At 38.1% G+C, this 26798-nt stretch overlaps 1 protein-coding gene and 1 non-coding gene across 4 annotated transcripts in view; one reads left to right on the plus strand and one right to left on the minus strand.

Annotated features, from left to right (window-relative positions):
* HEATR5A (HEAT repeat containing 5A) overlaps positions 1–26798 on the minus strand; it is a 134556-nt gene that overhangs the window by 74873 nt on the left and 32885 nt on the right. For all 3 annotated transcript variants that reach the window (XM_066344151.1, XM_066344152.1, XM_066344150.1), the window contains exons 11-16: positions 26530–26641; positions 21648–21800; positions 20200–20299; positions 13911–14020; positions 5286–5449; positions 5011–5186 (exon numbers count right to left, since the gene is read on the minus strand). In XM_066344151.1, the coding sequence (XP_066200248.1) occupies positions 5011–5186; positions 5286–5449; positions 13911–14020; positions 20200–20299; positions 21648–21800; positions 26530–26641 (815 nt within the window). The remainder of the gene's footprint in view (positions 1–5010; positions 5187–5285; positions 5450–13910; positions 14021–20199; positions 20300–21647; positions 21801–26529; positions 26642–26798) is intronic.
* LOC136377974 (small nucleolar RNA SNORD78) lies at positions 13247–13311 on the plus strand. The gene has a single exon (XR_010746568.1). It is a non-coding gene; the product is annotated as a small nucleolar RNA SNORD78 (small nucleolar RNA).

A 26798-nucleotide genomic window follows, 5' to 3' on the forward strand; every position in this document is an offset into this window, starting at 1 on the left:
TGATAGGTGCTTATGAACCCCTTTCTAATCTGGTATCCTGCCAGACCACTTCCTTTAAACAATCTCCAAACTACTGCCTACTATTTTTATCTAGTTAGAATCCAAACATGGCCCTGGCCAATTGGCTCAGTAGTAGAGTGTCGACCTGGTGTGTAGATGTAATGCATCTCGGATGGAACAAGTTGGCCCCAGGTGCTGAGGATGGCTCCATGGCTTTGCTTCAGGTGCTAAAATAGCTCGGTTGTCGAGCAATGGAGCAACGGCTCCAGATGGGCAGAGCATCGCCCCATAGGCTTGGCGGGGGGGATGCTGATTGGGGCACATGTGGGAATCTGTCTCTCTGCCTCTCCACTTCTTACTTAAAAACAAAGCCCAAACATAGTTTTGCTTTTACCAGGTCTCAACTCTTATATTAAACAAAACCTCCCCTCTCTCAAATATTCATTCTGTATATTATTTTAATATATACAGGTGGGTAAAAAAAACCCCAAAAACCCACCCAGCACATTTTAAAGTTCAATAAGCTTTAAACAATAGAAATAAAAAAACCATTCTTTGGAATTACAATTGGACAATAAATCTGAGAAGAAAAACTTCTCTAGGAGAGTAATAAAATCAATTTTTTTTTAGAGGTGAAAATTTGGGTCAGTTAAACTTTTTCTCTTTTTTCCCCATTGATTTGAGAGAAGAGAGAAAAAGAGGGAGGGAAGCAGAGTGGTGAGGGAGGGAGGGAAGGAGAAGGAGTGGAAGAGAGAGAGGGAGAGGGGGGGAGACAGCAAGAAAGAGAGAGAGAGAGAGAGAGAGAAAGAAGCATCAATTTGCTGTTCCACTTACTACAGCTGTGTACTCAGTGACTGCGTCCTGTACATGCCCTGACCAGTGATGGAACCTGAAACCTTGGCATGCTGGGATAATGCTCTATCCACTAAGCAACCCAGCCAGGGTGAGAAACTTTTTCACTTACACTTTACTTTTTTGAATTTTCTAAATTTTCTTCTATGAATATGTATTACTTTTATAATTAAACAAAACAGATGTTATTACAAATCAATACTTGTGACTGCTCATATATCATAAGAACACAAAGTTAAAATAACCCAAAATATTAGCTATTGTAATTAGTATTGTATTGAAAGAAATGGAGGAGGATAAGTGATAATAAAGTAATTTTAGCTTGATCAGGTGGTGGCGCAGTGGCTAGCGTCGACCGGGATGCTGAGGACCCAGGTTCAAACCCTCAAGGTTGCTGGCTTGAGTGCAGGTTTATCCGGCTTGGGCATGGGTTCACCAGCTTGAGTATGAAGTCGCTGGTTTGAGTGTGAGATCACAGACATGACCCCATGGTCACTGGCTTGAGTCCAAAGGTTGCTGGCTTGAAGCTCAAGGTCCGGTTTGAGCAAGGGGTCACTGGCTCGGTTGGAGCCCTCACCCCCAGTCAAGGCACATACAGGAAGCAATCAAGGAACACTAAAGTGCTGCAATTACAAGTCGATGCTTCTCATCCCTCTCCCTACTGGTCTGTCTCTCAGTAAAAGAATAAAAATTAAAAATAAAATCATAAAACAACCCAAAAAACTTGTAAGAAGTATACTATTCTTTCTTTTTTTACTTTAGATCTACAAAAAAGAGTAGACCATTTAAGAACATGATTAATTTAAATCTTTCGCCCACAAGGCCACTCTGTTTCATCTACTATATTAGCTGTATGAATCTGAGTAAGTTAAATTAATTATATACTGTATACAATTGTAGTTACAGACTAGTTCAGATCTCATCCTTTCCATCAATTCACCTCTAAATCTCCCAGACCACTGTGATTTTCCTCTCATCTTTTATGCCATGGTATTTGTTATTAATTTTGTCACACGTTACACTAAATATAACCATAACTTTATAAGTTATAGTATACACAGGTAGCTACATGCTATAAAAACATTTGGGGAAAACACCATCTTTTAAAATTAAGGCTGGGAAAAAACATTTCAAAGTCTGTGTGTGTGCATACCTTAATGCTACCACCATTTTAAATAAAATGACATGAAACTATTAAAAGTCAACATAATTTTTATTTCCTTTTCTAAACTATCCAAAAATCGGTCTCAGAAAGTGCTGCTGACAAGACTCAAATATATTTCTGCATCCGTATCAAGAGACCAAGATAAATTCCCTAATTGGTATTCTCTGGAAAATATCACTGATAAAATGATATAAAATCTAAGATCTGGTCAAATGTACTGTTGTTGGTCTAGTATGGTGGGGGAGCAGACAGAGAAGGAGAGTGAGAGAGGAGAGAGGAGAGGGGGAGAAAGGGAGAGAGTGGGAGAGAGAATATGGATGACGACAGTCAATAATTTGTAAGCTGTGAACCAATATAGCCTATAGGAGAGATTCCCTTCCTCTTAAAGTTTAATTTTTTTTAAAGACTATTCATTTTACGGGGGTGGGAAGGGGAAGGAACAGGAAGCATCAACTCCCATATGTGCCTTGACCAAGCAAGCCCAGGGCTTTAAACAGGTGACCTAGGTGTTCCAGGTTGATGCTTTATTCACTGCGCCACAAGTCAGGCCAGATTCACTTCCCTTTAGTATCTCAGATAAAAACTAAAATTTCTGGATAGACATGAGTAGTATTTTTTTAATCTCCAAGAAGGGTATTATCCTTAATTATCAATTAAGAAACTGCTATTTTCTTTTTTGATAGAGACAGAGAGAGGGACAGACAGGAGAGAGATGAGAAGAATCAATTTTTTGTTGCGGCACCTTAGTTGTTCTTGATTGCACATATGAGAAATATGTGCCTTGGCCAGGGGGCTACAGCAGAGCGAGTAACCCCTTGCTCACACCAGAAACCTTGGGCTCAAGCCGGTGATGTTGGGGTTTTGAACCTGGGTCCTTCGCGTCCCAGTCCTGTGCTCTATCCACTGTGCCACCACCTGGTCAGGCAAGACACTGCTATTTTCAATGAGAAATCACTGTCAAACTCTGAGTTTTCAAAACCAAAGTTTGTTTTGAGTGAAGTGAAATCCATCAAACTGAAGACTAATCTCCCTGGACCTATGGCTTCATGAAGCCTCCAATGTAAGGAAGTCTGAGACCTAATCTAAGCAGAAAACCGGTGTTTTTTTCTTGTGACAATGGGTCATAAATCAATGTTCTTTTTTCCTCCTCCTTTTTATTAGCATTTATTTTGGGCTGAATTTATTCCCAGGCCCTAAGTTCTTGTTTCTTCTGGGATGTTTTTCTTCTGTGTTAACTTACTCCTCTAGTTTAGGAACAATCTTTTTTTTCAGTAAGGACATATCAATGCAGCAGGGAGGGCTCATCTAAGGGTTAATCTGCCTGGGAGCTCTTAAATTCTGAGCTGCATCTTGGTAGCTTGTTCACCTGATGTGCTCAATGGCCAAGAATTTACATCTATACCCTTAAGTTCAGCATTACGCTCTGCATTTTTAAGCATGTGCAGCAAAGATTCAGCACTCTTTATTTTTTCTGTATTTTTCCTAAGTTAGAAGCAGGGAGGCAGTCAGACAGATTCCTGCATGTGCCCAACTGGGATCCACCTGGCATGTTCACCAGGGGACAATGCTCTCCCATCTGGGGCGTTGCTCCATTGCAGCTGGAACCATTCAAGTGCCTGAGGTGGAAGCCATGGAGCCATCCTCAGCGCCCGGGTCAACTCTGCTCCAATGGGGTCTTGGCTTTGGGAGGGGAAGAGAGAGATAGAGAGGAAGGAGAGGGGAACGGTGGAGAAGCAGATGGGCACTTCTCTTGTGTGCCCTGGCCAGAAATCGAACCCGGGACTTCCACACACCAGGCTGATACTTTACAACTGAGCCAACTGGCCAGGGTAAGATTCAGCACTCTTTTTGGGCACTGACCCACTGTTTGGCTTGGGCATACCTACCAACTCCACTACTATAATGACAAAATGGCACACACTGCTTCTGTAAAGTGACATCCTTCAAATACTTGGTGGCTTTTTGGCTATGCATAACCTTGATGGCGTGGGCAGTTTTCATGAGTGTTCTTAAAGTGAACATTAAGATCTGAACCTCTTAATTTGCATGATTTTGGGTTTTCTGGGTCAAGTGAATAGCAGATTATTTTCAGAGGTCACCTGAGGCCACTTTCAGGAAGAGAAATTGATGTTCTTGTGTTGTTGATTTTCAGTTGTATTTTCAGCTAAATAATAAGCTAATTGTGGATAAAGTATTGTATCCACAATAATGTCTATTAGCTTTCAGTTTAATTCAATTTCTTAATCATTAACTTAATTATTTCTTATTAAATATTAGCCAGGTAAATAAGCAAACAAGAGCCATTATCTCACCTTCATTTGTCATTTGTAAGTAAATTTTTAAAAAAACATTTTATTTACTCATTTTTAGAGAGAGAGGGAGAGCGAAAGAGGGGGCAGAAGTGGGAAGCATCAACTCATAGTAGCTGCTTTCTGTATGTGCCTTGACTGGGATTTGAATCGGCGACCTCAGTGTTCCAGGTCAACACTTTATCCAGTGCACCACAACAGGTCAGGCAGTAATTTTTTATATTAATGAGAACTTTTTTTGTTTTTTTTTTTTTTACAGAGACAGAGAGAGAGTCAGAGAGAGGGATAGAGACAGACAGACAGGAACGAAGAGAGATGAGAAGCATCAATTATCAGTTTTTCGTTATGACACCTTAGTTGTTCATTGATTGCTTTCTCATATGTGCCTTGACCGGGGGCTACAGCAGACCGAGTAACGCCTTGATCAAGCCAGTGACCTTGGGTACAAGCTGGTGAGCTTTGCTCAAACTAGATGAGCCCACGTTCAAGCTAGCGACCTCGAGGTCTGGAACCTGGGTTCTCAACATCCCAGTCTGACGCTCTATCCACTGCGCCACCGCCTGGTCAGGCAATGAGAACTTCTGACATTTTTCTTACCCACCAGTTCTCTATTATGCATTCATTGAACCAATTACCAGCCTGGGAATATTACATTTTAGGGTACGTGAACTATTGAAGATTTACCTTTGAGCTACTCCCACATGAGCACATACAACTCCAAAGAGCTTGACTGCAGAGCTAATAACGGATAGTGTTGGCGGGAGGGGCTTAGGGACTGAATCTCCCTCTACATCTTTCTCATAAATAGAGTAAGGGTCATACTCGAGACTTCCACAAGCAATACCATTACTAAGCAGGAGCTAAAAGAAAGAAAGAAAAAAAAAATATATATATATAAGGTTTTAAAACCATTGTTCACAGATGAAATCAACCCAAGAAAAATTGAAAAATGACCATACCTGTTCTTCAATAAATCTGTGGTCAGTCTCTTGTAGCAAAGGACTTAATAACAAAAGATCATCCTGATGACAGAGGGGTGGGAGTAAAAATGTGGGTGCTGTAACCTGTATATCAGGGGCAGTCAAGTCAGCAGCCAGCTCTCTGAGGATAGCACAGAGGTTTCCTGTTAAGTCAGGGGGGAAAACAAAACAGCAATTACCAGTTTAGTAATAGCAGTTAACCAGAGCATGGAGTTCAAAAAAGCCCCAGTTGGCCTGATCAGGCAGTGGCGCAGTGGATAGTGTATGAGACTGGGATGCAGAGGACCCAGGTTCGAAATCCCAAGGTCACCGGTTTGAGCGCGAGCTCATCTGGTTTGAGCACAGCTCACCAGCTTGAACCCAAGGTTGCTGGCTTGAGCAAGGGGTTAATCAGTCTGCTGTAGCCCCCCTAGTCAAGGCACATATGAGAAAGCAATCAACGAACAACTAAGGTGCCGCAACGAAGAATTGATGCTTCTCATCTCTATCCCTTCCTGTCTGCCCTTCTCCCTGCTCTGTCACCAAAAGAAAAAAAAAGAAAAAAAAAGCCCAAGTTGAACTGTAATCTCCACATTGGCTAACTTTAATATATCACAGCCAAAGACTATATATAACATCCTTAAAAATGCTCTATGAATGAACTGCTCAACTATGTGCTGCAGATTGTAGGGCAAAGACTGGATACTGAAAGGGAATCTCAATGTAGGTATGTATAAACCTTATGATACTAAAAAATACTACTACCATTTTAAATAAAATGACAAAGTAAAAAAAAATAAAAAAGGACAAATAGATACAAAAGCAAATAAATTATACTGTTTAAAAAAAAACAGTGGAAAAAATTTATAAGCCTTAGACATGTTTTTATCATGGCAAATCTCAGAAAGAAAAGCAGACCTAATAGTATTAGGGCAGCCCAACTCCCCACTGCCCAGCACGACTGCCATTCGCCTTGACCAGGTGGATCAATGTTGTTTCACCTGTATATCCTTCTTCACTCTCTTACCATTCCCATTATTTTGAAGCAAATCCTAGAAAAAATATTTCATCTACAAATATTTCATTGTGGATCACTAAGGTGAAGGACATTTTAAACAATTCATGATCATAACATCATGTTTTAAAAACCATTAAACATCAAGTACCCGTCTAGTGTTTAAATTTTCAATGATCTCAAATGCCTGTTTTTGTTTGCTTTTGTTTGAACTGAGATCTAAGTAAAGTCTACATATCGCAGCTCGTTCTTAGTATTTTAAATCTCTTTTAATCTAAAATTATTCCCTCCACTTTTCTGCCCTTTTATTTGAAGAAATGAGGTTTTACCTGTTCTGTAGAAGTTTCTAGTCTGTTTTTATTATTGTACCTCCTCACCCCCAGTGCAGTTTAATTTATTCCTCTACCATCTGTATTTTTTTATAATTTGGAACTTGGATCTAGATAGGATTCTTTTTTTGGTCTGTTTGTTTTGGGGGCCAAGCTAGTCCCCAGTTGACATGTGATTGTCTACGAGACATTAAACAACATATGGCTGTCTCTCATATATACATTTTGAGAACTGGTCCATTTATCACCTTGTCCTAAATTATCATTTCAAAGATATTCACCCTAATTTCTGGAAGATTATCAATATGAAATTTTATCCACCTAAAGTATAAATGTCTCTGCTAGTGTGTGTTTTAAGTACTTTAGGAATGAGAAAAACTGCCATAGAGAATCGTTCCCTTTTGTGTTTCTCAGAGCAACATCATGATGAAATAAAGACTGGGGTGATATCTAACTTATTAGAAGTGGCAGATGAGTTAGGAAGGGTTCACCCAACATCATTTTCTGTATCATTAGTATCAATAAAACTCGTAACAAGACTGAAGACATAATAAATTGTCAGTAAATGTTCTAAAAGCTGCACATATAGTCTTCATCGGCACCTCATGAAGTCCAGTTAGTACTGCTATTTTATGGGTGAGGTATAGAGATTTTCATTGCCCAAGATCACAGCAATTGCAAGGCAGTTAGATTGAAAAATAGGTATTTCAGGCTCCAGAACTTGAGCTTTCAACTGCCGTGCTCAATCATTCATTCATTCAAACTTGTTTAAGACACTGTGTTTAATAAAAATAAAAATATTTTATAAAACTTAATCCTCCCGTCAAGTACATATTAAAGGCAGGACACAAATACACAAATAAAACTATAAAATGAAGGAAGTACTATGTTTCATAAAAATGAAAACAAAAGTACTGCTAGGTTTAGAGAAAGAGATTATATATAGGAACTGGGAAGGGCAGTCAGGGCTCATGGAAGGCTTAATGAAGCAAATGAGAGCTGCTCAGAGGAACGTCTGTAAGTTAACCTGCCAATATATAATACTCAAAAAATAATTTTGTTGGCACTACAGAATACAAGGTATATTTGGGACTATAGCTAAGTGTGACAATAGTGGCAAATCTCGACTTTTCACTTAAAACAACTGCTTCCCACTGTCCCTGAACAAATAAAGATAATTCTGTTCTAAAATACAAACAACGATGGAATTAGACATGCTTTTGTTGTAGAAATACCTCATTGGCTTTCTCATATGTTTAAGAAAAAATTTTTGGTGTAGAGATTATGAAAATATTTGAAAGGAGATCCCTAACAGAACTAAGATAGGAAATAAAAACCAACAACCCGCCTGGCCTGTAGTGGCGCAGTGGATAAAGCGCTGACCTGGAATGCTGAGGTCACCAGTTCGAAACCCTGGGCTTGCCCAGTCAAGGCACATATGGGAGCCAGTGCTTCCTGCTCTTCCGTTCTTCCCTTTCTCTCTCCTCTCTCAAAAAATGAATAAATAAAATTAAAAAACAAAAAAAACCAACAACCCACTCTTTACTCTGTAAGCTTCAGAAAGACTCTACTAATCACAAAAGTCTGCATCTGCTAGACAACCATGAAGTCTTTTCAATTCTTATGTCCCATGTAACAAAAGTAATTTCTTACTATGTCTTGTAAGGTTACCTCTGACAACTCATTGTACCAATTGGTCTCATCAGAATTTTTTAAAAATCAGAACTTTAAATTTGTTTTGTTACTTAGCCATATTCTCTGAGTTAATTAGATACATAACTTTAAAGACAACTATTTCTGCTTACAATAAAGATTTAGAAATTACAAATATTGATAGACTTATGACCTATGCAACTTACGACCATTTGACTTTATGACCACAATAGCTAGTCACGACTGCTCCGCGTCTGGCAGCACAAGCGTTGCCCAGCTGGGCGTAGGACATGCGGACCAGCTTCCTATGGCACTACCATCTCTGCATGCACCATTTCAACTGTTATCCCAGACTTGGTACAGCAATTTGTGTTTTGTGTCTTGGATATTTTTCATCAAACCCCTCCCAAGATGTCTACCAAGAGGAAATTGTCTTTGCAAATATTAAACCAGTGGTACTGGTAATGCAGTGTTTTACTTAAACCTGACGAATGTAAAAATAAGAAACAAAATGGTGTAGAGATGATACAAATGGCATAAAATGAACAAAGAAAATTATGATATATAACAATAATGAAAGAAAATTATGATAAAATATGACTTGAAGGTTTTTATAACATCATTTCACAGTACTGTACATATAGCCTACTCAACTTACGGCCAAATCATGTTACAACCGGTCTGTCGGAACCAATCGTGGTTGTAAGTCGAGCACTAACTAACTGTATTATAGGTTATTATTATAGTATGAGCTATGTTATTTAAAATATCAATTGATAAACAGATAGTAAATTTTTGTTGTGTGTCATCTACAGAGTGGCGCAAAAGTAGGTTTATGGTTGTAAGTGAAACAGTTTGTTCTTGTATTATTATTTTATAATTATTATATTATTTTTCATATGAACAACTGTAAACCTATATTTTTCCCACCCTGTACATTACATAAATCTATAAAATAGAATCATTTAAAAAGAAATCCTAATTGCTTAAAGAAAAAAAATCCTGCCCTGGCCGGTTGGCTCAGTGGTAGAGCATCGGCCTGGTGTGCAGAAGTCCCGGGTTCGATTCCCGGCCAGGGCACACAGGAGAGGCGCCCATCTGCTTCTCCACCTCTCCCCCTCTCCTTCCTCTCTGTCTCTCTCTTCCCCTCCCGCAGCAAGGCTCCATTGGAGCAAAGATGGCCCGGGTGCTGGGGATGGCTCCTTGGCCTCTGCCCCAGGTGCTGGAGTGGCTCTGGTCGCAACAGAGCGATGCCCCAGAGGGGCAGAGCGTTGCCCTCTGGTGGGCGTGCTGGGTGGATCCCGGTCGGGCGCATGCGGGAGTCTGTCTGACTGTCTATCCCCGTTTCCAGCTTCAGAAAAATAAAAAAATAAAAAAATCCTTAGTTCTATTTCCACAGTTGTAAAGATGGAAAAAGACAGGTATAAAATGGCGAATTACTATTTTTAAGGTTTTACTTATTGATTTTAGAGAGAAAAAAGGGAGAGAGGAGCAGGAAGCATCAACTCATAGTACATAATTGCTTCTCGGTATGTACCCTGACTGGGCAAGCCCAGGATTTGAACTGGCGACCTCAGCATTCCAGGTCAATGTTCTAACCACTGTGCAAACACAGGATAGGTGTAAATTATTATTTTTGTTTGAAACAAAAATATTAATACATTCAGAGTTTCAGTTTTCTATAGATTGTATCTGTTTAATTCATGTTAGAAAAAGATCAACTTAAGACAAAGAAGGCAAATGCAGATTTTCTTTTTTCAAGAAATTCATAGTAACTCCATACTTTGTCTTCCAATGAACACTCTGGAACTGATATAAAATCTACACTGTTGTATGTTCATTATTTCTTCAGGACAACTGATTGCATTCTCAAATTCAATTCTGAGACAATGGTACAAGACTTTGTTTTCCTCCTTAACTTAAGTCCTTCAAGGTTAGACTTATCATTTTATCAGAAGATACACTATAGGTTTTAAAGTTGATATTCTAGTATTCCTAAATATTTTATTTATTTTTATTTATTTATTTATTTTTTTACAGAGACAGAGAGAGAGTCAGAGAGAGGGATAGACAGGAATGGAGAGATGAGAAGCATCAATTATTAGTTTTTCGTTGTGTGTTGCAACACCTTAATTGTTCATTTGATTGCTTTTTCATACGTGCCTTGGCCAAGGGCCTTCAGCAGACCGAGTAACCCCTTGCTCGAGCCAGCGACCTTGGGCTCAAGCTGGTGAGCCTTTTGCTCAAACCAGATGAGCCCTCGCTCAAGCTGATGACCTCAGGATCTCGAACCTGGGTCTTTAGCATCCTAGTCCGATGCTCTATCCACTGCGCCACCGCCTGGTCAGGCTTCCTAAATATTTTATGAAGACTTAAAAACAATCAGGATATTTTATCTGTATTTTAAAATAAATTAAAAAATACTATGGTAAAAACTAATGTAAAAGTCTGAAGGGAACTGACTTTGCCAGAATCTAACAGCTATCTGAATATGCAACAGAGAAATTATCTCTTAGCCTTTTATTACATAATTAGCAGGTAACATCTATATTGAGAGACAGCATAGAATGAAAGAGACCTACCACTTAGCTTTGATTGTTCATTAAGTCTCTAGTAGGTTTCTTATAAATGGATAGGCAGCACAGTATGAAGCAGATCTGTTTTAATTTTGATTCCACTATTTAATGGCTATATGTTCTTTTTTATTTTTTAATTCAGTGAGAGGAGGGGAGGCAGAGACAGACTCCCACATATGCACTGACAAGGATCCACCCAGCGAGCCCAGTAGGGGGCAATGCTCTATCTGGGGCCACTGCTCCACTGCTCAGCAACCAAGCTCTTCTTAGTACCTGAGGTGGAGACCATGGAGACATCCTCAGTACTTAGAATCAATTCACTCCAATTGAGCCATAGCTGCAAGAAGGGAAGAGAAGGGAAAAGAGAGAGAAGCGAGAGGTGGAGGGATAAAGAAGCAGATGGGTGCTTCTTCTGCATGCCCTCACCAGGAATCGAACCTGGGACATCCACATGCCGGCCTGATGCTCTACCACACTGGGTCATATTATGTTCTTTTTTTTTTTTAATATTTATTTTTATTTTATTTATTCATTTTAGAAAGGAAAGAGAGATGGAGAGAGAGAGAGAGAGAGAAACAGAGAGAGAGAAGGGGGAGGAGCAGGAAGCATCAACTCCCATATGTGCCTTGACCAGGCAAGCCCAGGGTTTCGAACCAGCGACCTCAGCATTTCCAGGTCGACACTTTATCCACTGCACCACCACAGGTCAGGCTATATGTTCTTTTTAAAAAAATATTTTTTATTGATTTCAGATAGAGAGGAGGGTGGGGGGGAGAGAGAGAGAGATAGACAGTTTACGTGTCCTAACTGCTGATCAAACTGGCAACTTTTACATATCAGAACAATGCTCTATCCATAGGAGCTATCTGGCCACGGTGGCTATCTGTTCTTAAACTGGTTTTTGTAACCTCTCTGTGCCTTTAACTGTCAAATAAGGAAAATTTAACTAGCTCATTGTATTATCTCAAAACAAATAATACAGCTGACCCTTGAAAAGGGTTGGAGGGAGGGGTGCCAACCCCATGTAGCTGAAAGCCTGAACATAACTTTTGATAACCCCCCCAAAAACTCAACTATTAATAGCCTACTGTTGATCAGAAGAAGCTTTATCAGTAACATAACAGTTGGTTAACACATAGTTTGTATATTATATGTATTATATCCTGTATCCTTACAATAAAGTAAACTAGAGGAAATAAAATGTTATTAAGAAAATCATGAGAAATATATACTTTTATAGTACTTATGGGAAAAAAATGCCTGTACAAGTGGACCCACACAGTTCAAACCAGTGCTGTCCAAGAGTCAATGTAATATATACAATTGCTAAAACAGTGCCTAGAATATAGAAATGGTTCTGTGGATACATTTTCTGAGAAATAGCAATGTATCCTTTTTTTTCAGTTCTTAATAAGTAGAGACTAAATGCTAATTTTATATCAAACATTTTGCTGGGTATATTTATGAACTAGGAGGAGAGGTAGTGAGAATACCACTCATAAATGGTAAGGACCAATACAGAAGTTGTAAATTAACATTTTAAACTTCTATGCTATCTATTATATTGCAATTATTTGCAGATAAGGATATAAGCTAATAAATGTATTTTTACAAAAAAGTGTATCTGAAGTAACGATCAATTTAATACGGTTGGCTGAAAGTTATTGACACTAAAAAAATATAGATGTTCTCAATGGAGACTGTTTTCAATTTTTAACTCACAAAACAGGTATCCTGAGTATCCAGTTTTTCTTAAAACTGTGTTTAAAAATTACATGAAAAATTTCAGGATTAATTTTAAAATAGAGGCAAGTTTATTACACATCTTTGAACCTAATAAGAATAAAGCCCACAATAAAAAATTTATAAAATCAATTATATCTGGTAGTCCAGTATTAAACTTCCTCAAGCCAGAGTTAAGAATGTAGTAGAATAGAATGCATATAATAATCACTCTAGAGGGAAACTAGGAATGGCCAAATTTCTAACAGATTTGCATTATAGTCATATACAAAACCCTGGATAGAATTGAGACCCATCTTTTTTACTTATTCTCTCCCATACAGAGAACTACAGATCCTCCCTCCCCGCCAGTAGAGAGAAGGGAAGAACCCTGGCCAGGTGGCATCGTCTTGGCACAACTAGGTCGCAGGTATGAACCTGGTCAGGGCACACGTGAGAAGCAACCAATGAGTGCACACTAAATGGAACAACTAAGTGGAACAAGTTGATGCTTCTCTCTGTCCCCCCCGTGTCCCTTTCCCTCTCTCCATCAAATCAATGGGAAAATTACAGAAGTGAGAAAGAAGATAGAAGTAGAATTTTAAAAAATAGATGTTATTTTATTTACTATAAAATAGTGAACACAGGGGTTAAGATTGAACTCCCTTTTAATGATGTTGATCAAATGTCTGACCTAAAATGAGCATGCAGACAAATTTATCAGTGAAGAACCCTGTGACAATTAATGCTAAACAAAGAATTTAATGATATTTAACATTAATAAAAGATGTCTTGTTTCCCTTAAAAAAAATTGAACTCTCGGCCTAGCGTGCGGAGGACCCGGGTTCGATTCCCGGCCAGGGCACACAGGAGAAGCGCCCATTTGCTTCTCCACCCCTCCGCCGCGCTTTCCTCTCTGTCTCTCTCTTCCCCTCCCGCAGCCAAGGCTCCATTGGAGCAAAGATGGCCCGGGCGCTGGGGATGGCTCTGTGGCCTCTGCCTCAGGCGCTAGAGTGGCTCTGGTCGCAACATGGCGACGCCCAGGATGGGCAGATTATCGCCCCCTGGTGGGCAGAGCATAGCCCCTGGTGGGCGTGCCGGGTGGATCCCGGTCGGGCGCATGCGGGAGTCTGTCTGACTGTCTCTCCCCGTTTCCAGCTTCAGAAAAATGAAAAAAAAAAAATATATATAAAAAAAAAAAAAATTGAACTCTCTATACCTTCTAGAAACAGGGCACTGAAAAACTTCCATATAATTAATTCATCCAGGTCTTATGTCCAGGCACTATACTAGCTATAAACAATAAAACACTTTGGTTTAAAGCACATACCTTCATAGGATTCAGGAGGTAATAAAACCAGTAATTCATAAAGCCTTTGTCTATAAACTACTGATGGTGTTTTCAAAGAACTTCCATATGTTTTTAGTATTGAAGAAAGCCTTAAAATAAAAAAGAAAGTGTATCTTAAGTGTTTAAGTTATATAACAATACATAAATATTGAACAGGTTGATATATACACAGAAAATACTATATACATTAGTGAACATCAGTGCTGCTTTCATTATAACTTTTTAAACATAAGATGTAATTATAAGTTATAACAGACTACAAGGGTCACACATGAAAATCATTCTTTTTTATCATACTTTATAAAACAAAACTATAAATTCAGCTTAGAGTTTTAAGAACATAACTATTTTGTCTAGAAAAATAAAACTATTAACTAAATTCCAAAATTTATGACTTGGCATTTGCAAACACTAAAGTCTGTTACAGTATAAAAGGAATCAGCCAAAGAAACAAACAAGAGACACAAATATCTAGAAAAAAAGCCAAGTGCTTATTAGAAACTTGATCTAGAACGCCATCAACAAATAGGAATCAATCATTTGCAAAATCATAAAGCAAATTTTTTAATAAAGCACTAGCTGAGCCAATGTTTCTCCAACAGTTCTATTCACAAAATCTCTTATCACCTCCTTTCTTCACAGCCTTCTTTTATTTTCATGCACTTTCTTTTATCTTGTTTTTTTCCCCCTCATTACTGGTAGTAAGACATTTTACTATTTTCATTCATCTAACACATATTTATTAAAGGATTAGTACTCTTTGAAAAGTACCATGTTATCAACTGAAGCATGATTTTCATCTCTTTTAGCAACAGCAAAATTCAATGAATTACTTTTTTTTTTTGTAGTTTTCTGAAGTGAGAAGCAGGGAGGCAGAGAGACAGACTCCCACATGTGCCTGACTGGGATCTACCCGGCAAGCCCACCAAAAGGCGATGCTCTGCCCATCTGGGGCATTGCTCCATGGCAATGGGAGCCATTCTAGCACCTGAGGCAGAGGCCATGGGGCCATCCTCAGTGCCCAGGCCAACTTAGCTTCAATAGAGCCTTGGCTGCAGGAAGGGAAGAGAGATATAGAGAGAAAGGAGAGGAGGAATTCAAAGTACTCCTAGGTACTTTGAATGAAAGTACCCCCAGAATTCAAACCCGGTACTTTCACATGCCAGGTCAATGCTCTACTACTGAGCCAGCCAGCCAGGGCTCAATGGAATTATTTTTATTGTGACACTAGAATACACCAACTAAACTGCCATGGCATGAGTTTTCCAGGAACATTTAAGAAATTCTGGCAATGTTTATTCATTTGTATTTTCTGGGAAACTAATACTTGATATTTCCAGTTTCTAGAAGAGAATTGTATTTTGACTTGTCATTTTAATAAAGAAATGTTGATTTAATTTATATCCTTCAGCTTAGTAAAAAAATATACAGAAAATATATTTATAAACTTGGGTATACTGTAATTTTTATTATGAGAGTTAAGAATAAATCCACAGCATTTTGTATTTCTCTAAAACTAGATGAGAAAATAACAGCTGACATGTGAAAACTATTTCACTCACATTGACAAGATGCTAAAAAATCCTGCAACATTTGTGTGTGTGTGTGTTTTAAAGAAAATAAGATGAATAGAAAAAGAATTTAGGAAAGCATTTCTAGTGGTTTATGCTTCTATTAGGAGAGCAGATTTGTGTCTCTGAAGGATCTTCCTGCTATAAATACACTTAAGAGCCTAGGTAAAAGATAATCTGCATTGTTAGGCTTGCAGAAATTGACCTTTCCAAGGTCAATTTCCCTCTGCAAACCAAACAAACATAAAAAGAATGAAACAAAACATAAGCTGAAATGAGAGTGGGAATACAAATGCTGCTAATCAACACATGAATCTGCAGATTGAACTGGTGCCCATGGCAAGGTAGAGGTGCTAAGGTGGGGTTTCTTGAAGGGGTTTAAAATTGTCCCAAGTCCTAGAAGAGCAAAGGCATTATCGGATTAAACCCAGCTGAAGAGAGAATCAGTGAAGTGAAATTACCCAGATTGCAACAGAGAGAAAAGGAGAAAAAATATTAGAAAAAAATTAAGAGCCATGAAAGACAAAATAAAAAAAATCTCCAGAAAGGAAGTTTTAAGAGAATAGAAAACAGCCAACATTTGAAGAGATAACAGCAATTTTCCAGATGTACTAAAAGAGATGGGATTCAAAAAATATATATAACACAGTAGATAAAGAAATCCACAAATTGCCAGTTTAAAGCAGAGGTTGTAAAATTCAATTTAAAAGAAACTCCAACTACATGCAGTTTATGAGACATACCTAAAAAAACAGTGACATGGAAAAAGATATACCACAGATATAACAGAGACTTACTCCTATGTAACATAATTAGTTTCACAATATGAAAAAGCAAAAATTAATGTAACTATAGAGAAAAACTGATAAACACAGCAACAAAGTGAAGGAGTTTAACACATCACTTTCAATTACTGATCGGTTTACCAGTGGTAGTCAACCTGGTCCCTACTGCCCACTAGTGGGCATTCCAGCTTTCATGGTGGGCAGCAGCGGAACAACCCAAGTATAAATTAAAAGATAGATTTAGGCCCTGGCCGGTTGGCTCAGCAGTGGAGTGTCGGCCTGGCGTGCGGAAGTCCCAGGTTCGACTCCCCGCCAGGGCACACAGGAGAGGCGCCCATCTGCTTCTCCACCCCTCCCTCTCTCCTTCCTCTCTGTCTCTCTCTTCCCCTCCCGCAGCCAGGGCTCCATTGGAGCAGGGGTTAGCCTGGGCGCTGGGGATGGCTCCTTGGCCTCTGCCCCAGGCACTGGAGTGGCTCTGGTAGTGGCAGAGCGACGCCCCGGATGGGTGGAGCATCGCCCCCTGGTGGGCGTGACGGGTGGATCCCGGTCAGGAGCATGCGGGAGTCTGACTGCCTCCCGGTTTCCGGCTTCGGAAAAACACACACACACAAAAAAAGATAGATTTAACTATAGTAAGTTGTTTTATAAAGAATTATTCTGCCAAAATCTGACATAAAGTACTTGGTAACTAATTATTATTATATGCTTTAACTTGCTGTAACTCTGCTTTATAAATTTTATAAAGTACAGTTACTTCCCTATTTTATAAATCACCGTTACTGTGGAACTGTTGGGCAGTTCGAAAATTTTACTACTAACAGAGATACAAAAGTGGGTGGTAGGTATAAAAAGGTTGACTACCCCTGGGTTAAACAGATAAAAAATTAGTGGAGATAGATGGGACAATAGAACTTTAAAAAAGCATGTATGTCACAGAGCAAGTCTCAACTATTTTAAAATAGGTAACATACAGATCATATTCACTAACCACAATGCAATTAAGTTAAAAATCAGGAACAAAACTATATGCTGAAAACTATCCCATACATTTAGAAATTTAAGAACATACTTCAATGGGGACCTAGGAGGGACATTTCTGGCCTTAGTTTATATTAGGAGAATTAAAAATTCAAGGAGCTAAACATTTGAATTAAGGGGTTAGAAAAAAATGAGAGTTTAAGAAAGCAGAAAGAAGTAAAATAATTAATGAAGGAAAAAAAATTTAATACAAGCTAAGTTATTTTTTGTATAGATTAATAAAAAAGATATATCTCTCATGAGATGGATCAGGCAAAACAAAAGAGAAGACATGATGAAAACTTACCAGGACTGGAGAAGGAACATTAGAGATACAGCAAAGATTAAGATAAGAGAATAGTAAGACCAACCTGATGCTAATTGAAGATGAAGGCCCTGGCCGGTTGGCTCAGTGATAGAGCTTTGACCCTGGTGTGTATGTCCAGGTTTTATTCCTGGTCAGGTCACCCAGGAGAAGCAACCATCTGCTTCCCCACACTTCCCCTTCCTCTTCTCTCTCTTCCCCTTCCCCAGCCATGGCTTGATTGGTTCAAGCACTTTGGCCCCAGAAGGGCAAAGCATAGGCTCCAGATGGAGACTGCCAGGTGGATCTCGGTCGGAGTACATGCAGGAGTCTGTCTATCTCCCCTCCTCTCACTTAGAAAAGAAAAAAAAAACTGAAGATGAAGAGGATGTGGTACTGGCACAGAAAAGGGCAAACACACAGAAATGAGCAAAGAGACAGACCGTGTATATAAATATAATACACGAAAGAGGTAAATGGTAATAATTGGAAGCATGGATTTTTTTTTAACTAAAGTATGGGACAATTCATTGTAGTAGCACATATCACTCCAAACACAAAAATCAGTTCCAGATGAATTAAAAGCTTAAATTTGAAAAATAAAACCTTAATATTCCATACGTAGGTGGGACATAATAGTGAAACTAAGAGACATTGATAAGAGTGTGGTGGTTACGGGGGGGAGGGGGGAATGGGAGAGGGAAAGGGGGTGGGGAGGGGCACAAAGAAAACAAGATAGAAGGTGACAGAGGACAATCTGACTTTGGGTGGTGGGTATGCAACATAATTGAACGACAAGATAACCTGGACTTGTTATCTTTGAATATATGTATCCTGATTTATTGATGTCACCCCATTAAAAAAATAAAATTATAAAAAAAATAAATAAATAAATAAATAAAAAAGAAAAATAAAACCTTAAACATTTAAAAGAGAAATAAAAGTATATAACTATGAAGTAATAAAAAAATTGACATTTGATATAAACCATCAGGAATCAGATATATAAAATCATAATGACCAGATGGTGGTGCAGTGGATAGAGCATTGGCCTGGGTTGCTGAGAGCCCAGGTTTGAAATCCCAAGGTCGCCAGCTTAAGCATGGGCTCATCTGGCATGAGCTTACCAGCCTGAAGCCCAAGGTCGCTATCTTGAGCAAGGGTTCACTGGCTTGGCTGGAGTCCCCCCCTCGACACCCCCCCCCCGCCATAAAGACACATATGAGAAAGCAATCAATGAACAACTAAGGTGCTACAACTATAAGTTGATGCTTTTCATCTCTTTCCCTTCCTGTCTGTCTGTTCCTGTCTGTCCCTCTCTCTCACTAAAAGAAAGAAAAAGATCATAACGAGATACCCATTTATATCTACTGGGTGGGCTAAAATTAGTGTCTGAATAAGTTGGTAAAGAAGTAAATCAAAGGATACTCATATACACTATTTGTAGAAATATATAAGAATTTTAGAAAGTAATTTGGCTATTTCTTTGACAGGAAGATAAATCAAATGCTATATATCCAGACAATTAAATATTGTACAGCAATCAAGATGAATGAACAAACTAACATGTAGATAAAATTCAGAAACATAAAGTAAAAAAAAGTTAAGTGTCAGAAACAGTATAATACCATGTGCCAGATCAAAACCAAGCAAAACTAAACAAGATGCTTTTTAGTGAAATATATACATGTGATACACTTTTTAAAAATGCAAGGGAATGACATATAAAAATTCAGGCTAGTGATTACCTCTAAATGAAGGCAGAAAGAATGGTAGGAGATAACTTCAATAGTATTGTTAATTTCAGGACTAGCTAAATCTGACCCTGCCTGTTTCTGTGAAGTTTCACTGGAACACAGCCACATTGACTCACTTATCGATTTCTATCACTGCTTTTGAGCTATAACAACAGAGCTGACTGAGTAGGTGCACCAGTGACTACATGGCCCACAAACTAAACCTGTACTATCTGGCCATTACAGCAAACATTTGCGAACTCCTGTTTTAGTTGTGTTGAATTCACAGGTGTTCATTTTATTACTATGCTTGATAAGCCACATCTTAAATATATTTTCCTGTATATATAAAATATCATTAAATATTTTTGAAAGACTATCTCTAAACTATACATTTTATTAATTTGGAAATTACAAGTGCTCGTGACATATATATTAAATTTTCTCTGTTTTCTTATCATATATACATAAGTCAGATCTATGAAAAATAAAAGTAACAAAAAACTGAAACTGTTAACAAGCACATGGTTCTTATGAACACAGAATAATACTAAAAAACCAAAAAATTGCATACCTGAAGATTAATAGGCCTAATATTAATTTCTTGGTTAAATCTGACTGTATAGAAGATACATTAATCACTAAGTATTTTCCCCCCTTTAATGTTTTTCCTTCAAGACCTAGCTTAAAAAAAAATCATAACTAAACATTTGCCTTTCTCTGCAAAAGGAAACTCATTCATTAACCATAGAAACTGGCCTTATTATTATATTTAAAAGATAATATATGATATAATCAGAGGGAAACTGATTGCTATTAAATTTTTTTCATCAAATCTAAATAGCAGATCCTTACTGAGTTAGCAAATCCACAGCACAAGAAAGTGGTGGAAGAAGATGCTGAATTACTTCCTCAGTAAGGAGATCGCCACAGTGGGAAACAAAGCTCTTGATAGCTGAAAAACAGAAGAGACCTTTACTTGGCAGAGTGTAATGAACTATAAAAAAAGTAGTCAGTTATGCTCCAATATTTGCATTTTTATTACAGAAATAAAGAAATGTGTTAAAAACAGAAAAATTCTTGGAACTCTAGTATACAAAGGAAGCTAGTGTCTTATATTTCTAATCAAAGCTTCCTAGAATTACTAACAGAGACCACCAACCAAGTTAACAAAATGTTTCTTTCCTGGAGTTCTACTTAGCTCCTGAGCTCAGAAGTAGAAGAATAGATTAGCTTAGACCCAAAAGTGCACCAGTTCTATACTAGTTCCACAGAACCATACTACTTTTGAGTCAGTTTTTGAAGATGTTACAGGAAATACATAAGTTTTTATAAAGAGTTAATTTCATATATATAGAATAAAATGAATATTTTATAGTTAGACTGTGTTTCAAGATTAACTTCAAAATTGTTTTCCATTCTTAAGAGTAAAAAAATAGCAATAATAACATACCCAAAATCAATGCTTTCGCATCTTTTCAGGGATCCCACCCTTCCTTAGTTCAAGTTTTCATAGTGGATATTATTTTTCAATGGCCTATTATAAAAAGTACAGCTTTCATATATAAAAAACTAAATGGGCCCTGGCCAGTTGGCTCAGAGGTAGAGCACTGGCCTGGCGTGTGGAAGTCCTGCATTCAATTCCCAGTCAGTGCACACAGGAGAAGGGACCAGCTGCTTCTCCACTCCTCGCCATTCCCCTTCTCTCTGTCTCTCTCTCTCTATTCTCCTCCCGCAGCCATGGCTTGATAGGTCCAACCGCATCTGCCCCGCGTGCTGAGGATGGCTCCATGGAGCCTCTGCGTTAGGCACTAAAAATAGCTTGGCTCTAAGCACGGCCCCAGATGGACAAAGCATTGGCCCCAGATGTGGGTTGCATTGTGGATCCTGGTTGGGGCGCATGCGGGAGTCTGTCTATCTCCCTTCCTGTAACTTGGAAAAGAAGGGAAAAAAACCCCAACTAAATGGAAACATGCTTAATCAATGCTAATTAAATCTAACCCTAGTATTTCTGAAAAGAAAAAATGCCTACTTAAAGTAAAGCGATCTTGACATTTCTCAACTGGAGTACATCTATAATAATAAAACGTGTTATCCTAAAGATCAGAACTCTTAAATTTGGCTTATTAAATATACTCCTGTTATAATCACCATCTGAATACTGTCAATTATATTCAATTACAAAAAAAAATTACCAGAAAAAGATTTCCCCTTTTAAATTAAATAAAACATTCAAGTAGATATAGGGTTAAAGAGTGGGAAAAGCCAAAGGAAAGGGAGCAAAAAGACTAAACTCAACCTACCACAGAGTGCACCAGCTCGTCCTTCTAAGGTTACCTGCCATGTAAAGGAATCTCCTCGGCTCTTTTCTGTTTCTAGATCTTTAGGAGACACTGGAAAGACACACTTCCACAACAGCAGAACTCGAGCAAGATGATGACTGACAACTGCGGGACCTGTAATTCATTCAACTTATCACTTATAAAAGAACCCAAAGTGGTTGCTCTTTACAATCTATTAATAAACATATTATAACCCACTACTGCAACACTTTGTCCCTTTTCTTACATTCTGACTCCAACGAATGTACTACTGAACGAATTATTATCTGAAGCCATGGAGTAAGAAGAGAAAAAACAAGGAACTAAGAGTTAAGCCTGGGCTCTGGTGTCAGCACTTTCACTACTGCTGTGAACTCTGAGACTCAGTTCCCTTTATCTATAAAATGAAGCCAGTATCACTTGCACTGTCTCCAAGGAGTTGTCTGACCCAAATTATAGTGCCCTTTAAAGTAGTCTTAAAAACTGTAATGTGGCCTAACCTGAGGTGGCGCAGTGGATAAAGCTTCGACCATGAATGCTGAGGTCACTGGTTCTAAACCATGGGCTTGCCTGGTCAAGAGCATACGAGAAGCAACTACTACCAGCTGATGCTTCCTGCTCTTCCCACCTTTCTCTCTCTACCCTCTCTTTAAAATCAATAAATAAAATCTTAAAAAGTCAAAAACAAAAACAATTATAATGTACCATTGTAAATGCAAGATATTACCGTTTTGGTAACAACACTGCATCCCGACAGTAATGCTATTATTTTTAATAGCACCTTGTTCCAGGATAAAAATCATATGTGATACATCTAAATGGAATTTTTATAAAAAGATTTCAGAGCAACCTCAATTACTGAACTAAGGAATCATGAATACACAAAGCCATTAATGAAAGGCAACATACAATGCTAGTATTTTATTTGCCAACATTATTAGTTAAGGGAAAAAAAATAAATGAAAGTATAAAAACCAAAACCTACAGCTTTTCTCCCGAGTAATGTTGTTTAGAATTCTGGGTTGCCTGACTAGTGGTGGCACAGTGAACAGAGCGCAGACCCAGGACACAGAGGTATCCAGTTCTAAGCTCATAAGCTTGAGCCCAAAGGTTGCTGGCTTGAAGCCAAAGGTCACTGGTCAAGTCATGCACAAGAAGCAATCAATGCACAACTAAAGTGAAGCAACTACGTGATGATACTTCTCACTCACTCTCTCCTCACTCTTCCCCTTTTTCTAAAAAATCAATAAATTAAAAAAACAAAAACTTTTGGGGCTAACTTAAAATTCTCCTATAAGTACCTGTTCTCTCTTACCATGTCTCTTCTGTAGTATAGCAGCATAACAGCTGCTCTGAGCTCTGGAATGAGAACACCTAGGTTAATTACTGATTCCATGCACTTGCTGTGTAAACTTGGTTAAGTTACTCAACCTTTTTGTGCCATTTCCTCATCTCTAAATGGGGATGACATTACTATTTTCAACACTGGACTGATTCTGAGACTTATATGAGTAAGCACTTATATAACGGCTGACACTATATAATTATACTATTATGAACCTGAAAGTAAAAGAAATGGGTATTTGCAAATTAACCTTTTTTTAATGCATGCAATTTACTAAATTAAAATAGAATTATTTCTTTCTTCTGACTTGCTTTTTAGTAACAGGCCTTTGCTAATCCCAACAGCAAAATAAGACTAATTCAACACTCTTTGCTCACTCCTTTCTCTGATGTAGTACTAAAAACAAACAAACAATTTAGAATTGGAAAAAAGGAAATTAAGAATAACTGACTGCAAGGTCAGTGTGTGTGAGGGTATGTATGCACACTGGCACACTCACATACCATGGGCTGTGGGAACAGAGAAAATTCTGAAAGCACAATTTAGTCAGATACAAAAAAAAAAAAGGAATCACTGGCAATGCTCATAGTTGACTAAAGTTTCATAAATCTTTGCTATTGTACTAAGATATCTCATTAACTCAATAGTGAACAATGTGGCATCACTTTCCTAGACAGGTATCAAGATTTATTTCAGAGACATACATGAACTAAGTTGATAAAAATGAGTTTATGGTAATTACAAAGTTAAAACATAAACAAGAGTAAGTTTATTCAATTAAGAATATTCTATCTAGCAAAAACCACACACATTGTATAAGCCACCCATAAATCTGTAAGTCAAATCAAAGATGTTTTATGTGGCATCAGATAGACTGGTAAGTGTAGCAAAAGAGGTTAAAAATGTTTAGTTCACATTTGAGAAATGGTCTTGAATGTGGTCTATTTGAGTTAACATTAGTTCAAATCATGAATGTATTAAAAATGATAATAGAAAATTTAATGATGAAGAAATTGCTGAAAATGCAAGAGGTGTAAAAATTGAAAGGCAAAATCAATAAAGCACTTAGATTGTCATTTAAAAATATATTTTAATTTATTTATTGATTTTAGCAATAGAGGGAGAAAGGGAGAGGGAGAGAGAGGGAGAGAAGGGGAGAGAGAGGGAAAGAGGAAGAGAGGGGGAGAGAGGGGAAGGAAGGGGGAAAAAGGGAGGGAAGGGGAGAAGGGGGGACAAAGGAGAGGGAGGGGGAGAAAGGGGGTGAGACAGGAACATAGATCTACTCCTGCATGTGCCCTGACTGGGGATCGAACCAGTAACCTCTGCACTTCAGGACAACGCTACAACCAACCGAGCCATCTGGCCAGGGCTCAGACTGTCATTTAATACTATTTCCCACAAAAAAGGACCAGGGCTCATTTAAGAAAGGAGCCTGGTTGCAAGCCCTGGGCAGGAAATGTACAATGTAAGTGCTGGGACATCTTGCTACGTGAAAAACAAACATGTTATCAAAGAATACCAGCTTCATGTTAAAAGGACACATGAACCAACTTAAGGGGACTCCAACGGACTAAAGGTGAGACAATTTGATGATCAAAAGGCATAATGACTGCAATGGACTGAAATATATAAATATATAAAAACCCCTAAGTTTATAATGATATCTAATAGCAAAAACCACACTGATCCCCTTTAGAAGTTGCTAGAATGGTAGCAACACATTCTAATAATTATAATTAAGGAAAATAATAGTGCATAGAAAAATAGAATAAAGCACAAGAAAATGTAGTAAATAAAATATTAATTTAAAATTTAAATACTTTTTTGCATGTTTCATAATAAAATACGTATAACTGAAATATTACATTAATTTTTTTATTTTTTAAGCGAGAGAGGGGGGAGATAGAGAGACAGACTCCAACATATGCCCTGACCAGGATCCACCTAACAACCCTCATCTGGGGTCAATGCTTGAATCAACTGAGCTATCCTCAGCGCCCTGGGTTTCGACACTCAAACCAACAGAGCCACTGGCTGCAAGAGAGGGTGAGAGAAAGAAGGGGGAGAGGGAGGGGAAGAGAAGCAGATGGTCGCTTCTCATGTGTGCTCTGACTGGGGAAAGATCCCACAACCTCTGCGTATCAGTATGATGCTCTAATCAACCGAGCTATCTGGCCAGGGCTGAAATATTACATTTATTAGTAGTTTGTATTTCTCTTTAGTTAACTAAGAATATCAATATGGCAGGCATGGAGCATCCAGGGAAAGGCAAATAAAAACCTGACCACATTACTGTGAAATGACGATTTATGCCAGTGGCCAAGAAACATTTTCTGTACAGGGCTAGATAGTAATTTTTTTTTTTTTGGCCTTTAAACCCATATAGTCTCAGCTGCAATCATTAAATTCTGCTACTGTAGAGCCTAAAGGGTACAGATGATATGTATGTAAACAAATCACTATGGTTGTGCTCTAATAAGACTTTATGGATACCGAAAAACTAATTTTCATATAATTCTCAAGTCACAAAATTACTTTTTTAAAACCATTATAAAAGTAAAAATTATTCTTAGCTTGTAGGTATAAAATAGGCAGCAAGCCAAATTTGGCTTATGAGCTGAACCTTGTTTGAGTCCAATAAATCTCTTTAATCATCTCAACATTACTTTTTTTGTATTTTATTTTTTATTTCAGTGGGAAGGCAGAGAAACAGACACCTGCATGAGCCCTGACCACCTGGCAAGCCCACTAGGGGGCAATGCTCTGCCCATCTGGGGCCATTGCTCAGCAACTGAGCCTTTTTTTTTTTTTTAGCGCCTGAGGCAGAGGCCACAGGGCCATCCTCAGTACCCGGGGCCAACTCGCTCAAAACAATCAAGCCATGGCTGTAGGAGAGGAAGACAGAGAGAGGGGAAGGAAAGAGAGAGCGAAGGGGAGGGGGAGGGATGGAAAGGCAGATGGTCACATCTCCTGTGTACCCTGACGAGGAATCAAATCCAGACATCACATGCCAGGCCTATGCTCTACCACTGAGCAAACCGGCTAGGGCCTAGAACATTACTTTAAAAAAAAAACATTACTTAAAGTGTTTCTTCATTTATGATTGCTTATTTTAATTTAAGCTGCTTTTAGATCAAATTACTTTAAAGGTATCAAAATGATTTGTTGGTCAAATCTAGCAACTTTTATATTGCAGCAATAAATCACATGACTACAAAGTAGAGGCTTAAAACAAAAGAAATAAAATTGAGTTTCAAAATTACAGGATATAACTATATAGTCATGACCGTAAAATACATAAGTGATATTTAATAGATATAATTTAAATGAGCCCTATCCCCTTCAATATAACTACTTATTGGTGTTATTAATTCCCATAACAATGACAGAAATGTTCTCTCATCCATTTTTTGTTTTGGAAAATGTTTTTTCTTCCCTGGAGATGAATATATTGATAAATAATTTTTGGAAAAGCCAGAGTCACTCAAAGTTAAGCCTGAAAGATGATCAAACTGTTACCTAATGTCATCAGAGCAGCAATCAACAACCATCCAGCTTGTGTGCGCTGAGCTGAAAGGCGACTATTTTGAGTAGCAGAACACAGCAAATCCTCTGCTAATGTCAAAATAATCTAATTACATATAAAAGAACAAGGCAAGAAAAAAAAGCATATCAGTTTATAGGTTACTGGACAAATGAAAGCAATAAAATTAATGCTTGTAAAATTAACTCTCACATATAATAAATATAAGTAATAAAGAACTGTCATTCATGTAAACCAGAGATTT

The sequence above is a fragment of the Saccopteryx leptura genome, chromosome 6, assembly GCF_036850995.1.
Source record: "Saccopteryx leptura isolate mSacLep1 chromosome 6, mSacLep1_pri_phased_curated, whole genome shotgun sequence".
Lineage (NCBI taxonomy): Eukaryota > Metazoa > Chordata > Mammalia > Chiroptera > Emballonuridae > Saccopteryx > Saccopteryx leptura.